The sequence below is a fragment of the Coregonus clupeaformis genome, chromosome 1, assembly GCF_020615455.1.
Source record: "Coregonus clupeaformis isolate EN_2021a chromosome 1, ASM2061545v1, whole genome shotgun sequence".
Taxonomy (NCBI): Eukaryota; Metazoa; Chordata; class Actinopteri; order Salmoniformes; family Salmonidae; genus Coregonus; species Coregonus clupeaformis.
Window position 1 is genome coordinate 73,999,122 of NC_059192.1, and position 17,396 is coordinate 74,016,517.

The 17,396-nt window shown below is 41.1% G+C and overlaps 1 protein-coding gene across 4 annotated transcripts; it reads right to left on the reverse strand.

Annotated features, from left to right (window-relative positions):
• LOC121576781 (cdc42 effector protein 1) lies at nt 1–16,408 on the reverse strand. 4 transcript variants are annotated; one of them, XM_041890267.1, is made up of 4 exons: nt 16,256–16,408; nt 12,637–12,888; nt 9,126–12,542; nt 1–1,797 (listed from the first exon to the last, which is right to left on the reverse strand). In XM_041890267.1, exons 3-4 carry the CDS (start codon nt 9,577–9,579, stop codon nt 1,049–1,051), a joined length of 1,203 nt encoding a protein of 400 aa, XP_041746201.1. In that variant the 5' UTR covers nt 9,580–12,542; nt 12,637–12,888; nt 16,256–16,408; the 3' UTR covers nt 1–1,048. The 4 variants fall into 4 exon arrangements, with proteins under 4 accessions (XP_041746201.1, XP_041746194.1, XP_041746174.1 ...); XM_041890260.1 differs by having other exon boundaries at nt 9,126–11,938; nt 12,035–12,888; XM_041890240.1 differs by having other exon boundaries at nt 9,126–12,888.
• Nucleotides 16,409–17,396: the final 988 nt, after the last annotated feature.

The following is a 17,396-nucleotide window of genomic DNA, read 5'->3' on the forward strand; positions in this document are numbered from 1 at the left end:
CTAATTAAGAACATTTTATTGCATTTATCATTATCATTATAGAAATGTCATTGGTGTCAACAGCAGCACATTTATACGGATGGAAGACACTGCTTTAAAAAGAGGATTCAACCATTGGTTGACAGAATAGCAGACAAGCAGGTGACTATCATATCAAAAAGCAATATGAGAGTTTGACCCATAATGAATTTGGGAAACATTTCTAAATGGGGTATGATGTAAATATGTGAATTAACAAACTTACAGTCCAAACATTATACTTATATTATAACATTGTACATAATTCCCTTCTTCCATTTAACTTCTAAGTAAATTTCTCAGGGTTTGTTCTTCATACTGTGTCTATAGACTAATAAAAAGTGTAAGCGTCAGGCAAAAAATGATTGTTTTCCTGTAGTTAACGTCACGTGCTAAGATTTCAGATCTCTCTCTTGGTGTAGTGTTTCCATGGTGATGAAGTTGGGTTGAAACGGCTACTGCTTCGTCTTTGTGTCCTGTCTGTTGCCTTGAATAGTTCTATGAAGTCACACATTGAGCATTTTGCTCAGGAATTCCAAACCGACTATATTTAACCAGCTGTTAACAGACTTAAACACTGTTGAGCAATGTCTTTAGTGTTTCCATGGTAACTCCTTTGTGTCCAATGACCACTTTCTCTGGTACACTCTGACACTTTCTACCCCATCTCTTTGTTCGCCACTGGTTCCAGTGACCTCTTTTAAAAGCTATTATTAGCCTGTTTATAGCTCCTTCCATACAGTATGTTCGCTTGGGGATCTTTCAGCCTCCATAATCTTTCAATTAGTCTTTCAACAAATAATAGCAAAGTCTTTAAGTGATTCTTCTGATGACTTATAACATTCAATTTCTCCAAGGAATATTAGAACATGATGAAGAAGAAGGGTTCAAGGGTGACTCAGGTCAATAGAGCCAGCCTCATTGATGGATTTTTCTTTTTTTCTTAAAACAAAAGAGTTTACAAGGAATTAAGCAATAATCCCAAATCTGTAGTAGGTACTTCTGGTTAAACAAAATGTTGTCCATTTAGTCAGACTTTGATTTCCTCCTCATCGGGGGTAATGCAGATGTAAGGTGTTTTCTTCATGGTCTGGCCCATGGTCACCTCTCCCTCCAGATCCATCCTCTGCTGCCCCTTCAGGATCCCTCCAACTCCATAGAGCACCCCCAGCACATCAGTGGCACCCTGGAACCTCTCACTCTCCATAGCAGGTCTCTGTCTAGAGGGGGAGCCCATCACTAAATCAGGCACCGCCCCTTTAAGATGCTGCTCACCTCCATTCACCTCCATTCTCCTAGCCTCCTCTTCCTCCTCTTCCCACTCCATCCCATATGGACTCTTCCTGCTGCTACAGTCTTCTCGAAGCAGAGAATCCACCAATGAGGCAGTGGTGGCATCCATCTCCGAGTCCATCTCCGAGCCTTCATTGGTCGCAAACCTGAACGCAGAGCAACTTGGCTCCTCTGCCATCCAGGCATGGCTGTGCTCTGGGTGGCCGTTGGGGCTGTCAATCAAACCGAACACCTCGCTCATGAGGGAGGGCCCCAGATCAAAGGTGAAGGAGGCCATGGAGGTCAGGGAGGTCAGGGAGTCGGACTGGGTCATGTGACCGGGGTCAGAAGTCAGGGTGGGGTATGCGGAGGACTTCAGGAGGGCGGAGACGTCGGTGAGCGAGCAGCCGTGGGCATTGGGGGTACAGGAAATAGATCCTCCCTGTTGCGACTGACACTCCACTGAGCGGGAGAGGCGGGGCAGAGTGGCGAAACCTGACTCCAGACCTGAGGAGGAGGAGAGACAAGGAGTTTAGTCCTAACATTCTGTATTGTGAAAAATAATTGACAAAAACCTAAAAATCTATTTTACAGGAAGAATAAATAGAATTCCAGTTGGCACCCTAGTTTTACCATTACTAGTTTAACCATTACTTGGTTTACCATTACTAGTTTAACCATTACTAGTTTTACCATTACTTCATGATCATCTCAAAGAAGCTATGCTCAGTCTTTCCTGGGAAGTAAAGTGGACTACGCTCAGTCTCTCCTGGGAAGTAAAGTGGACTATGCTCAGTCTCTCCTGGGAAGTAAAGTGGACTATGCTCAGTCTCTCCTGGGAAGTAAAGTGGACTATGCTCAGTCTCTCCTGGGAAGTAAAGTGGACTATGCTCAGTCTCTCCTGGGAAGTAAAGTGGACTATGCTCAGTCTCTCCTGGGAAGTAAAGTGGACTATGCTCAGTCTCTCCTGGGAAATAAAGTGGACTATGCTCAGTCTCTCCTGGGAAGTAAAGTGGAGAATTCAGGAAGGAACTTCCATAGATGCTCTCCCATCACCAACAGAGGGCAGTGTAAACTATGTAATCAAAGAGTGAGTCTTCTGCCAGTTTCAAACTCAAGCTCTATCTCTGAGTTAGACATCACCTCTTAGGTATGTTGTTCTCAGGCCAGATCACTCACATGACCCGTCACACACTAATGCTCTCATGGCCTACTGCTACTATAGCTGGAAACCAACTAGATGCAAGGTACGTTAAGAAACCACTGCATACCCACACAAAATACTACAGCTTACTATAGAATACTATTGTACTTACTATAGAATTCTGTAGTAAACTGTAGTATAATGTAGAATCCTATACTCCACACTGTAGTATCCCTACACTGAATAATATAGTACTATAGTATATAAATAGTAATACTGCAGTATTTAGACCATCGTATACTATAGTATTTAGACCATAGTATACTAGTATATAAATAGTCATACTACAGTATTTAGACCATAATATACTATAGTATTTAGACCATAATATACTATAGTATATAAGTAGTCATACTACAGTATTTAGACCATAGTATACTATAGTATTTAGAACATAGTATACTATAGTATTTAGACCATAGTATACTATAGTATTTAGACCATAGTATACTACAGTATTTAGAACATAGTATACTATAGTATTTAGACCATAGCATACTATAGTATTTAGACCATAGTATACTATAGTATTTAGACCATAGTATACTACAGTATTTAGACCATTGTATACTATAGTATTTAGACCAGAGTATAATATAGTATATACATAGTCATACTACAGTATTTAGACCATAGTGTACTATAGTATTTAGACCATAGTATACTATAGTATTTAGACCATAGTATACTATAGTATTTAGACATAGTATACTATAGTATTTAGACCATAGTATACTATAGTATTTAGACCATAGTATACTACAGTATTTAGACCATAGTATACTATAATATTTATACCATAGCATACTACAGTATTTAGACCATAGTATACTATAGTATTTAGAATATTATTTAGACCATAGTATACTACAGTATTTAGACCATAGTATACTACAGTATTTAGACCGTAGTATACCATAGTATTTATACCATAGTATACTACAGTATTTAGACCATAGTATACTATAGTATTAAGACCATAGTATAATATAGTATTTAGACCATAGTATACTACATTATTTAGACCATTGTATACTATAGTATTTAGACCATAGTATACTATAGTATTAAGACCATAGTATAATATAGTATTTAGACCATAGTATACTACACTATTTAGACCATTGTATACTATAGTATTTAGACCATAGTATACTATATTATATAACTAGTCATACTACAGTATTGAGACCATAGTACACTATAGTATTTAGACCATAGTATACTATAGTATATAAATAGTCATACTACAGTATTTAGACCATAGTATACTATAGTATTTAGACCATAGTATAGAACAGTATTTAGACCATAGTATACTATAGTATTTAGACCATAGTATACTACAGTATTTAGACCATAGTATACTATAGTATTTAGACCATAGTATACTACAGTATTTAGACCATAGTATACTACAGTATTTAGACCATAGTATACTATAGTATTTATAATATTAGACCATAGTATACTATAGTATTTAGACCATAGTATACTACAGTATTTAGACCATAGTATACTATAGTATTTAGACATAGTATACTATAGTATTTAGACCATAGTATACTATAGTATTTAGACCATAGTATACTACAGTATTTATACCATAGTATACTATAGTATTTAGACCATAGTATACTATAGTATTTAGACCATGGTATACTATAGTATTTATAATATTATTTAGACCATAGTATACTACAGTATTTAGACCATAGTATACTATAGTATTTAGATATAGTATACTATAGTATCTACACCATAGTATACTACAGTATTTAGACCATAGTATACTATAGTATTTAGACCATAGTGTACTAAAGTATTTAGACCATAGTATGCTATAGTATTTAGACCATGGTATACTATAGTATTTAGAACATAGTATACTATAGTATTTAGACCATAGTATACTATAGTATTTATACCATAGTATACTACAGTATTTAGACCATAGTATACTATAGTATTAAGACCATAGTATAATATAGTATTTAGACCATAGTATACTACACTATTTAGACCATTGTATACTATAGTATTTAGACCATAGTATACTATATTATATAACTAGTCATACTACAGTATTGAGACCATAGTACACTATAGTATTTAGACCATAGTATACTATAGTATATAAATAGTCATACTACAGTATTTAGACCATAGTATACTATAGTATTTAGACCATAGTATACAACAGTATTTAGACCATAGTATACTATAGTATTTATACCATAGTATACTACAGTATTTAGACCATAGTATACTATAGTATTAAGACCATAGTATAATATAGTATTTAGACCATAGTATACTACACTATTTAGACCATTGTATACTATAGTATTTAGACCATAGTATACTATATTATATAACTAGTCATACTACAGTATTGAGACCATAGTACACTATAGTATTTAGACCATAGTATACTATAGTATATAAATAGTCATACTACAGTATTTAGACCATAGTATACTATAGTATTTAGACCATAGTATACAACAGTATTTAGACCATAGTATACTATAGTATTTAGACCATAGTATACTACAGTATTTAGACCATAGTATACTATAGTATTTAGACATAGTATACTATAGTATTTAGACCATAGTATACTATAGTATTTAGACCATAGTATACTATAGTATTTAGACCATAGTATACTATAGTATTTAGACCATAGTATACTACAGTATTTAGACCATAGTATACTATAGTATTTAGACCATAGTATACTATAGTATTTATAATATTATTTAGACCATAGTATACTATAGTATTTAGACCATAGTATACTACAGTATTTAGACCATAGTATACTATAGTATCTACACCATAGTATACTACAGTATTTAGACCATAGTATACTATAGTATTTAGACCATAGTGTACTAAAGTATTTAGACCATAGTATGCTATAGTATTTAGACCATAGTATACTATAGTATTTAGAACATAGTATACTATAGTATTTAGACCATAGTATACTATAGTATTTATACCATAGTATACTACAGTATTTAGACCATAGTATACTACAGTATTTAGACCATAGTATACTACAGTATTTAGACCATAGTATACTATAGTATTTAGACCATAGTGTACTGAAGTATTTAGACCATAGTATACTATAGTATTTAGACCATAGTATACTATAGTATTTAGAACATAGTATACTATAGTATTTAGACCATAGTATACTATAGTATTTAGACCATAGTATACTACAGTATTTAGACCATAGTATACTACAGTATTTAGACCATAGTATAATATAGTATTTAGACCATAGTATACTACAGTATTTAGACCATAGTACACTGTAGTATTTAGACCATAGTATACTACAGTATTTAGACCATAGTATACTAGAGTATTTAGACCATAGTATACTATATAATGTAGAATAGTATTTAGACCATAGTATACTACAGAATTTAGAACATAGCATAATATAGTATTTAGACCATAGTATACTATAGTATTTAGACCATAGTATACAACAGAATTTAGAACATAGTATACTATAGTATGTAGACCATAGTATACTATAGTATTTCGACCATAGTATACAACAGTATTTAGACCATAGTATACTATAGTATTTAGACCATAGTATACTACAGTATTCAGAATATTATTTAGACCATAGTATACTATAGTATTTAGACCATAGTATACAACAGTATTTAGACCATAGTATGCTATAGTATGTAGAATAGTATTTAGACCATAGTATACTACAGTATTTAGACCATAGTATACTATAGTATTTAGACCATAGTATACTACAGTATTTAGACCATAGTATACTACAGTATTTAGACCATAGTATACTAAAGTATTTAGACCATAGTATACTACAGTATTTAGACCACAGTGTACTACAGTATTTAGACCATAGTATACTATAGTATTTAGACCATAGTATCCTATAGTATTTACACCATAGTATACTATAGTATTTTTCATGTGGGTAGTTTGAATGGGGAGTGCCCACTGCCCAGGAGTACAGGGCTCTCATACCAAAAACATGCATGCACACACACACGCATGTCACACACACTCACACACACACACGCACACGCGTCACATACACAAACACACAACAATAGGGCAGAAAGATCAGACAGTGAGACATGAGGGTATTAATGTGGGGCAGTCAGTCACACAGGGCCTCAGACCAGACACACGACAGCACAGTCATGTCTGGCACGGCTCGCTCTTATCATCACACATCATGCTGGAGAGAATGTGAGGGTTGTTGTGTCTGAGCCACAGCGATTCATCATGGCAGCTGTGGAAAATCTGTGAATTACTGTGGCTTGTTTTTACAGCATGTCCAATGGCAGTTACTGCTTCTATGACTGACCATGTATCAAATCCAAGTCTCCTGCATGCAACAAGACGGTGTTAGCCTGCTGAGCTAAAGCCTAGACCTAAGGTCCAGGAGCTACCGCAAGCCTCCACAGGTACGGTTGCATGTTCACTTATTGTGTGGATGCGTGCATACAGTATGTGTGTGTATATGTGTGTGAATGTGTGTGTATATATGTGTGTATATACAGTGGGGGAAAAAAGCATTTAGTCAGCCACCAATTGTGCAAGTTCTCCCACTTAAAAAGATGAGAGAGGCCTGTAATTTTCATCATAGGTACACGTCAACTATGACAGACAAATTGAGAAAAAAAATTCCAGAAAATCACATTGTAGGATTTTTAATGAATTTATTTGCAAATTATGGTGGAAAATAAGTATTTGGTCACCTACAAACAAGCAAGATTTCTGGCTCTCACAGACCTGTAACTTCTTCTTTAAGAGGCTCCTCTGTCTTCCACTCGTTACCTGTATTAATGGCACCTGTTTGAACTTGTTATCAGTATAAAGACACCTGTCCACAACCTCAAACAGTCACACTCCAAACTCCACTATGGCCAAGACCAAAGAGCTGTCAAAGGACACCAGAAACAAAATTGTAGACCTGCACCAGGCTGGGTAGACTGAATCTGCAATAGGTAAGCAGCTTGGTTTGAAGAAATCAACTGTGGGAGCAATTATTAGGAAATGGAAGACATACAAGACCACTGATAATCTCCCTCGATCTGGGGCTCCACGCAAGATCTCACCCCGTGGGGTCAAAATGATCACAAGAACGGTGAGCAAAAATCCCAGAACCACACGGGGGGACCTAGTGAATGACCTGCAGAGAGCTGGGACCAAAGTAACAAAGCCTACCATCAGTAACACACTACGCCGCCAGGGACTCAAATCCTGCAGTGCCAGATGTGTCCCCCTGCTTAAGCCAGTACATGTCCAGGCCCGTCTGAAGTTTGCTAGAGTGCATTTGGATGATCCAGAAGAGGATTGGGAGAATGTCATATGGTCAGATGAAACCAAAATAGAACTTTTTGGTAAAAACTCAACTCGTCGTGTTTGGAGGACAAAGAATGCTGAGTTGCATCCAAAGAACACCATACCTACTGTGAAGCATCGGGGTGGAAACATCATGCTTTGGGGCTGTTTTTCTGCAAAGGGACCAGGGCGACTGATCCGTGTAAAGGAAAGAATGAATGGGGCCATGTATCGTGAGATTTTGAGTGAAAACCTCCTTCCATCAGCAAGGGCATTGAAGATGAAACGTGGCTGGGTCTTTCAGCATGACAATGATCCCAAACACACCGCCCGGGCAACGAAGGAGTGGCTTCGTAAGAAGCATTTCAAGGTCCTGGAGTGGCCTAGCCAGTCTCCAGATCTCAACCCCATAGAAAATCTTTGGAGGGAGTTGAATGTCCGTGTTGCCCAGCGACAGCCCCAAAACATCACTGCTCTAGAGGAGATCTGCATGGAGGAATGGGCCAAAATACCAGCAACAGTGTGTGAAAACCTTGTGAAGACTTACAGAAAACGTTTGACCTGTGTCATTGCCAACAAAGGGTATATAACAAAGTATTGAGAAACTTTTGTTATTGACCAAATACTTATTTTCCACCATAATTTGCAAATAAATTCCTTAAAAATCCTACAAATGTGATTTTCTGGATTTTTTTCCCTCATTTTGTCTGTCATAGTTGACGTGTACCTATGATGAAAATTACAGGCCTCTCTCATCTTTTTAAGTGGGAGAACTTGCACAATTGGTGGCTGACTAAATACTTTTCTTCCCCACTGTATGTGTGTGTATTTGTGTGTGTATGTGTGTGTATATGTGTGTGTGTGTGTGTGTGTGTATATGTGTGTGTATATGTGTGTGTGTGTGTGTGTGTGTGTGTATATATGTGTGTATATGTATGTGTGTGTTTGTGTGTGTATTTGTATGTGTTTGTGTGTGTACATGTGTGTGTATTTGTATGTGAATGTATGTGTGTATGTGTGTGTAAATGTGTGTGTGTGTGTGTATGTTTATTTGTGTGTGTATATGTGTGTGTATGTGTGTGAATGTGTGTGTGTGAATGTGTGTGTGTATATGTGTGTGTGTATATGTGTGTGTGTGTATATTTGTGTGTGTATATGTGTGTGTGTATATGTGTGTGAATATGTGTGTGTGAATGTGTGTGAATTTCTGTGTGTATATGTGTGTGTATGTATATGTGTGTAAATGTAGGTGTACAGTAAGACTCACCATAACCATAAGCGGTCTCCTCCAGCGAGGTAGGAGAGGCGGGGAAGAGGTTTTTAGCAGGGCAGCCGTTTGGTGAGTCCACATCCAGTCGGGGGAGGGACACTGCGTTCTTGATAATGGGGGATATGGGAGGGGGTGGCGGGGACAGGTCCTTGGATCCCCCCCTGGGACGCTCTGGTGTCTTCCGAACATGCCGGAGGGTCCGAGAGAAGAACGCCCCGATCTTGTTGTCAGAGCTTGTGACAGAATCCCCGTTTCCGTTGGTGGCCCCCCCGTGGTTGCTAAGGAACGAGGTGTCCCCGAACATGTCCCCTCCGTGGCCCACGTGCATGGTATGTCGGAAGTCCCCCAGCGGAGGACTGATCATGTCCAGGGTGAGGTCTCCTTTGAAACGACGTTTACCCTGAGAGCCGGCCACCAGGCCCTTCAGCCCAGGGATCTTCCCCAGGTTCATGGTGATGGCCAATGGTATGGTCTTCTAAAAATGACAAAAAAATCCCTTTAAATCCTCTAAAAGATGGGATGAAAATTGAGTTTCAAATGTCTTTGGTCGAAACTGTTACTGGAGAGTTGCTTTAGAAATGCTCCCAGGGGGATTGTGTGCCTCAAAAGTAATGATCGTGATCGTTTAGGTTTTGAATAGAATTTCACCACCAGGTCTTGTAGGGTCAACCTCAGTAATGGAGAAATCTATTGTATTCTCTTGTTATCATGTGCTGTTTGCAATTTCAGTCCCAATTTCTGCTGTTAGTTGTCATTCATATCCAGCTGGATTAAGTCGAGAAAATGGAGCAGAAAAGTATGCCGCTCAGTTCCTGGAATCTCCCGGCAGTTTGAGTGTGGTCAGAGAAGCTGGGCTCGACAGTTGTTTTGGGCTTTGGGTTTATAAAACATCAGCTCAGGAAGAAGCCCAGTTCCAGCTGCAAATATCCCTCCTGCGGTTGTACACTGGAACTATTTATTCAAAGAAAGCACAAAAATGTGTTCGATTCTCCGTCTAGGAGAGGCTCAAATTCAGCTATAACAGTCTAGGTATTCTGAGGGGACTTTCTTTGCTAGAGATTGATTTGGTGTATTGACGTAGAACCAGGTAAGGGGTCTGGATGAACACGTCACTAACTGGAACATTCAGTTAGAATGTAACTGGATCAGCTTTTTCTACAGACCCTGCCCTTCTGTTAGACTTCAAAGTTCCAAAGTCCATTGTTCTGGAACTTTCTAAATTTAGACCACAGTCATTCTCCTGTCGCTGCTCTCGAGAACAAATTAAACGTCAGTCTGGTTTTTGTCTGGGAGTTTCAGGGTATTTTGTTTCTCTCTCGTCCTGTGTCTTGCTACAATATGAGTGCTAATTAATCATATCACGTCATATTTCACTGAAATACTTGTTTTATCTGTATTTAAAAGCAGGGACCCTCATTCAGCACTTCAAACGGATTTGACCAGCAGCAGAAACCTACAAACATGCAACGTATGTTCCACCAGATAAAAACACTATTTTGGGCCAAAAGCGCACAAAATACTGACAAATACTGACAAAATACTGACAAAAGTCAGCTAAGAAAATCACTTAGTTGACTTTTATTGCACAAAATAAGCCAGTGGGTCAACACTGGCAGGAGCCAGGCAAATAACTTTCCTGTGTTATCTTTAGCCAGCGGAGTAATGTATATCGCTTTCTGTAATATTTTGATAGTGTAGAGCACACTGACTAGGTCTTCTGGTTCTTTTAAGAGCTTTCCACTGCCGAGGCCCTCCCGCGCGCGATAGCCTGGCTTTATTAATGACTTGGAACAGACCTCTGAATGGGATTGCGTCACGGTTAAAGCAGCCTTTAAATTTGCTCCTAACCACAGTCCCAGGTCCTCTCTAGGTCTCGACTGGCTGGCGTTTTAAGAGGGGCAGCTGGGAGCAGCACAGAGGGAGGAAGCACGCCTCACACCACAGACCGGAGGAGAGAGAGCGAGCAGTACCAGGGGTTTACTCACCAGACCAACAGACTTCTATTAGGTGTGATCTTGAATTTGAGATTGTGTTAACCTCTAGAGAGAATGAACCAGACAGTCACAACCAGACTTCATACAGTCAGATTTCACGCCACCACCTCAACATCCCTTACTAACTCTCCTGTGTGACTGTGAGCCGCAGAGGCGAATGTAATTATGCCCTTCTCAGCCTGTATGTGAATATGAAGCAGATACTCCTCAGTTTCAACCATGTATTTCAAGTGGAGGAGAGGTATCTCGACCCCCTCACACTGTACTAACAGAAGGGGCTGGAGCTCTGTTCTACTGTAATCCTGTTTCAGTTGGAGGATCTTTGGCCCATGCTCAGTGGGGGTCGAGTCTGTCCTTTCCGTCCTGAGGGGCTCGGAGAGAGAGAGAGAGGGCCACTTAGTTGACCTCTCGTCTGACTCCTGCAGACACAGCTGTAGCATGGAGGTTTATCCCCACCCGTCTTTACGGCACGCTCCTATATGTCTCCTATACGTCCCAGCATCTCCCCCCTGCCCTGTCCTCCTCCTCCTCCTCTCCTTCTGGTCATTTGTTTTCAGAGGTATGCATATCCAGGCATCTGAGCAGGGCTGAAACCAAACCCTGTTACGTTAAGTCTCTAAAAGGTAATACGTTTAATGCAGTAATCCGGGCGGCTGTCTGTGTCTTCAGAAGCAAAAAGGGGGGACTTCTCTGGGGATTGGTCGTGGCTTGGATTAGCCCCTAATCCCTGGATCTCTTCTTCCCCTAATCCGTCCGTCCAGACTCCCTCTTTTTGGGCTTTCTCCTCCCTCTCTATGGGTCTGTCCTGGCTCTGACCTCCCTCTCTATAGCTCTGTCCTGGCTCTGACCTCCCTCTCTATGGCTCTGTCCTGGCACTGACCTCCCTCTCTATGGGTCTGTCCTGGATCTGACCTCCCTCTCTATGGCTCTGTCCTGGCTCTGACCTCCCTCTCTATAGCTCTGTCCTGGCTCTCACCTTCCTCTCTATGGGTCTGTCCTGACTGACTTCCCTCTCTATAGCTCTGTCCTGGCTCTGACCTCCTTCTATATGGCTCTGTCCTGGCTCTGACCTCCCTCTCTATGGGTCTGTCCTGGCTCTGACCTCCCTCTCTATGGCTCTGACCTGGCTCTGACCTCCCTCTCTATGGCTCTGTCCTGGCTCTGACCTCCCTCTCTATGGCTCTGTCCTGGCTCTGACCTCCCTCTCTATGGCTCTGTCCTGGCTCTGACCTTCCTCTCTATGGGTCTGTCCTGACTGACTTCCCTCTCTATAGCTCTGTCCTGGCTCTGACCTCCTTCTCTATGGCTCTGTCCTGGCTCTGACCTCCCTCTCTATGGGTCTGTCCTGGCTCTGACCTCCTTCTCTATGGCTCTGTCCTGGCTCTGACCTCCCTCTCTATGGGTCTGTCCTGGCTCTGACCTCCCTCTCTATGGCTCTGTCCTGGCTCTGACCTTCCTCTCTATGGGTCTGTCCTGACTGACTTCCCTCTCTATAGCTCTGTCCTGGCTCTGACCTCCTTCTCTATGGCTCTGTCCTGGCTCTGACCTCCCTCTCTATGGGTCTGTCCTGGCTCTGACCTCCTTCTCTATGGCTCTGTCCTGGCTCTGACCTCCCTCTCTATGGGTCTGTCCTGGCTCTGACCTCCTTCTCTATGGCTCTGTCCTGGCTCTCTATGGGTCTGTGCTGTTTCTCTCCTCCAGGCCTGATCCTGCTGGTTATCTGGATCTGGGAAGCTACCTTGGCCTCACTGAAAACATGTCGTCTGCTGTGGGAGAGCGAGAGAGTGGGAGACAGGGAGTTATACATGGTAGGTCATGGTACTGACAGTTTAGTGTATTCACCATATTTTCCACTCCTTTTTCTACTCTAGTCTGTTTTCCTGCCACTACCCAAGTAGTAACTGTTACAATAGTTTCTGTTTTCCTGCCACTACACAAGTAGTAACTGTTACAATAGTTAATGTTTGACTGTAATTCAACTGGCTCAACATTTCTACACAAATCTAAAAAAGGCAAAACTCCAATATGACACAAGCTGAATATTCAGGGGGTTTCCTGAACATCTCTACTGCCTGTGAGCCAAGGTGAGGCATGGTAGATGTTCACTGCCTGGCATGTGAGGTATGGTTTGGTTGCGTCCCAAATGGCACCCTTTTCCCTATATAGGGCACTACTTTTGACCAGGGCCCATAGGCCCATAGGCCTCTGGTCAAAAGTAGTGTGCTACGTAGTGAATAGGGTTCCATTTGGGACGCACCCTAGATGTAAACCAGAGAAGACAGGCTCTAATAGGAGCTGTGTGTGTGAACAGATTCCTGGGAACAACAGCCCTGGCCTCTCTCTCTCTCCATCACATCACATCAGAGAGAGAAGAGTAGAACCCAACCACATCCCTGACTAGAAACATCTTCAGGACTGATCCTGCTTTTCTTCTCTGAGGCTGGCTGGCTGTATTACTGTACAGACACACAAACACACACACACACATATGCACAAACACACAGCTAGATCAATAGACTGGAGAGATGCAGGTTGGTGTTTATTGTCATGAATCTTGCCCTGGAGGAAGAACTGAGCTATTCCCGCTAGATGGGCCAGCAGCAAAGTAAAAATTGGCTATACGGTAAAAATTCATGAAAACAAAAATGTGCTTTTCTCTTCATTTAAGGTTAGGCATTAGGGTTAAGGTCAGGGTTAAGGTTAGGGTTAGGTATTAGGACTAAGGTCAGGGTTAAGGTCAGGGTTATGGTCAGGGTTAGGTATTAGGGTTAAGGTCAGGGTTAAGATTAGCGTTAGGCATTAGGGTTAAGGTCAGGGTTAAGGTCAGGGTTAGGCATTAGGGTTAAGGTCAGGCATTAGGGTTAAGGTCAGGGTTAGGTTTAGCACTGCCTCCTGAACAAGATTAATGACAAAAAAAACGCTAACCTGCTGGAGAGATACTGTACTCTCAATCATCTCTAATTTAATTGATTGAATGAATCAGGATTTTATACAGAATTATGCCTTGTCAGGTATCCCAACCAGTGTTCATTTGACCCCTATCCTCCTTGCCACACTCCAGTCCCTTTTTGAAGTCCCTCCCTCACTAAGTTAACCAGGTGAACAAACATCCAAGATCAGGCTGCATTTCTTCACTCCCCCTGCGACATCCAATGACCTTCTATTCCTCTTAGCTGTGCTCTATTTGAATCCAAGGAAAACAGAGCAACACTTCTCCTAAGCTAAGAAAACATTTGAATGCTTCTTCAACAAACATCGATAGGCTTCTTTTCATCTCTCTCCTTCCATTTGCAATGCTGTTGTGGACAGACTTTGAGGGGGTCAGGAAAGGTATTAGTCAGGCCCATTTGGTGACGTTGACAGGCCATGATGGAGCACGTTTCCCCTGCTCTTCATGTGTGGCAACCAAGACACCCACACCAAGAAGCCTCCCCTCAGGTGTAAAAAGAGACAGCGCGTCCATACTGGGAGTTCACACCTCTTAAATTGACCTCTTCCTGGTTGCGTCAATCAAAGATGGTGGATAAATGTAAATAGTCTCTGCCAAAGGGATCACATGGGAGGAATGTGGGGCACAGGTACAATTGGCCAGGGTTAAAAATAAAGTTTGAGTTGTTTGCTCGTTCATTCGGGTCCAATATGCACAGGTAAGACCGGCGGCTGTTTATGTCAGTTAGGGGGTCCCACTATGCTATAGTGTAATTTTTATTTTTTATTTATTTTACCTTTATTTAACTAGGCAAGTCAGTTAAGAACAAATTCTTATTTACAATGACGGCCTACACCGGCCAAATTCGGACGACGCTGGGCCAATTGTGCGCCGCCCTATGGGACTCCCAATCACGGCCGGTTGTGATACAGCCTGGAATTGAACCAAGGGGTCTGTAGTGACGCCTCAAGCACTGAGATGCAGTGCCTTAGACCGCTGCACCACTCAGGAGCCCATAATATTGTTGATATGTCAGTTAATGGGTCCCCCTATGCAAAAGTGTAATAACAGTGCGGTCATTCTGATTTATTGTTGAATCCTCAATGGTCCATTTTCTGATTCCCCCATAAAACATCAGATGTGCAGATATACAGAATGCAGACCACAGGAGAGGATACTAATAGCAATAAGGCCAGAGGAGGTGTGGTATATGGCCAATATACCACGACTAAGGGCTGTTCTTAGGCACGACAACACAGAGTGAATGGATACAGCCCTTAGCCCTGGTATATTGGCAATATACCACAAGACCCTGAGGTGCCTTATTGCTATTATAAACTGGTTACCAAAGTAATTAGAGCAGTAAAAATAACTGTTTTGTCATACCTGTGTTTTGTCATACCTGGTCTGATATACCATGGCTTTCAGCCAATCAGCATTCAGGGTAGGAACCACCCAGTTTATAATGAATATAATTTGTGGACATTATTGTTGATCTGATAAGACCTAGGCATAGACCTGTGATATATTGCAACACAAGCAACCCTAAAATGTACTGCAGGACATGTAATGTTTCATGACAAATGATCTATGGACAGTCACCCACGACACTTTCCCCACAATAACAAATGTGCATGTTAGGCTACAGTTAGGTTACAGGACCATAGAACCGTTTACTGTACATGGGGAGCATACATAGTTTCAGATATCAAATATGATTACTTGATTGTGAATAGACAGTAAGGGAACATTAAATTGTCTCCCGAGTGCTACTAGAGATCCTGGTTCGAATCCAGGCTCTGTCGTAGCCGGCCGCGACCGGGAGACACATGGGGCGACGCGCAATTGGCCCAGCGTCGTCCAGGGTAGGGGAGGGAATGGCCGGCGGGGATGTAGCTCAGTTGATAGAGCATGGGTTCGATTCCCACAGGGGGTATGAAAAAAAAACTAACTAACTGTAAATCGTTCTGGATAAGAGCGTCTGCTAAATGACTAAAATGTACATGTAATTAAACAATTTAAACAAAACAAAACACTTTACTCCATACTTTACTTTCAGTTGACACAGTGAGTCTATGGATATTTGAGCGATTACATTTATAGAAGGCTAAATTAATGAATAGCCTTCGTACTTTAACAAATAGCCTAATTAAATGGTAAACTGCATGAGCAAAACAAAAAGTTGAGCGCAAAGAAAAACTTACCTGGGCAAGTAGGACACTCACACAGATAGGATACGATTAAAAGCCAGTACTTTTTATGATAAGCCCCAAAATCCGTATTTATAATACAAAATGTATCATGAAGTACTGTGACTTCTCGTAGCCGGTCTCGTAGCTGGACAACGCCGCTAGTGCGTTCAGCTTCACTGGAATGAGTTGGAGTAGCAGTGAAGAAGGAGGCGGGCTAGTCCAAAACTGACGAGGCCATCGTCGAATCAGCAGCAGAGAAAAGGATTTACTGTATGAAGGAGCGCGCTTCTCTAACTGTAAGACATATTCCAAAATATAGGCCCAATGAGTATCTATGCAAAGGTTTATAAGGTTTGGTTTACAGTATGATTAATCTTTATCTGTCCCATCATATAGGAAAGACACCGGTAAGCTTGAAGCTGTAGTGGGCAGGCTACATCTGCCAAAACGAGTTATCCATTGACCTGACTATAGCTATGGTTTAAACCCCTCAGGTGTCACATGCCTGATGTAAAATTCAGCCTGGCTCTATCCTCAGTCTGTGAGGTCTGAAACACCAACAGATTAATGTATTTATAGATTATATGATTGATATCTATAATTCTTCATTCAATTTTGATGGCACACAGTAATGAAACTGATTTCCAATATCTCTTTAGAAAGCACCACAGAGGCAGCCAAAGCCCACAGTGTGTTAAAAGTGAGCAGTTTCCCATGCTGACCTGTTCAACAGGATACTACCTCCTTATCAACAGGAAGTATCCTCAGAAGGTCCTCAAAGCATTTCATGTGCTGGCTGCTAAATAGTTCAAATTCCCAGCTTTTGGCAAGGCTGTTACAGTGATGATAACACCCCCTCTTCATGTTTTACCACTTCCCCAACAACACACATTTACATTTTAGTCATTTAGCAGACACTCTTATCCAGAGCGACTTACAGTTAGTGAATACATATTTTTTTTATACTGGCCCCCCGTGGGAATCGAACCCACAACCCTGGCGTTGCAAACACCATGCTCTATCAACTGAGCTACATCCCTGCCGGCCATTCCCTCCCCTACCCTGGGCCAATTGTGCGCTGCCCATGAGTCTCCCAGTCGCGGCCGGCTGCGACAGAGCCTGGATTCGAACCAGGATCTCTAGTGGCACAGTT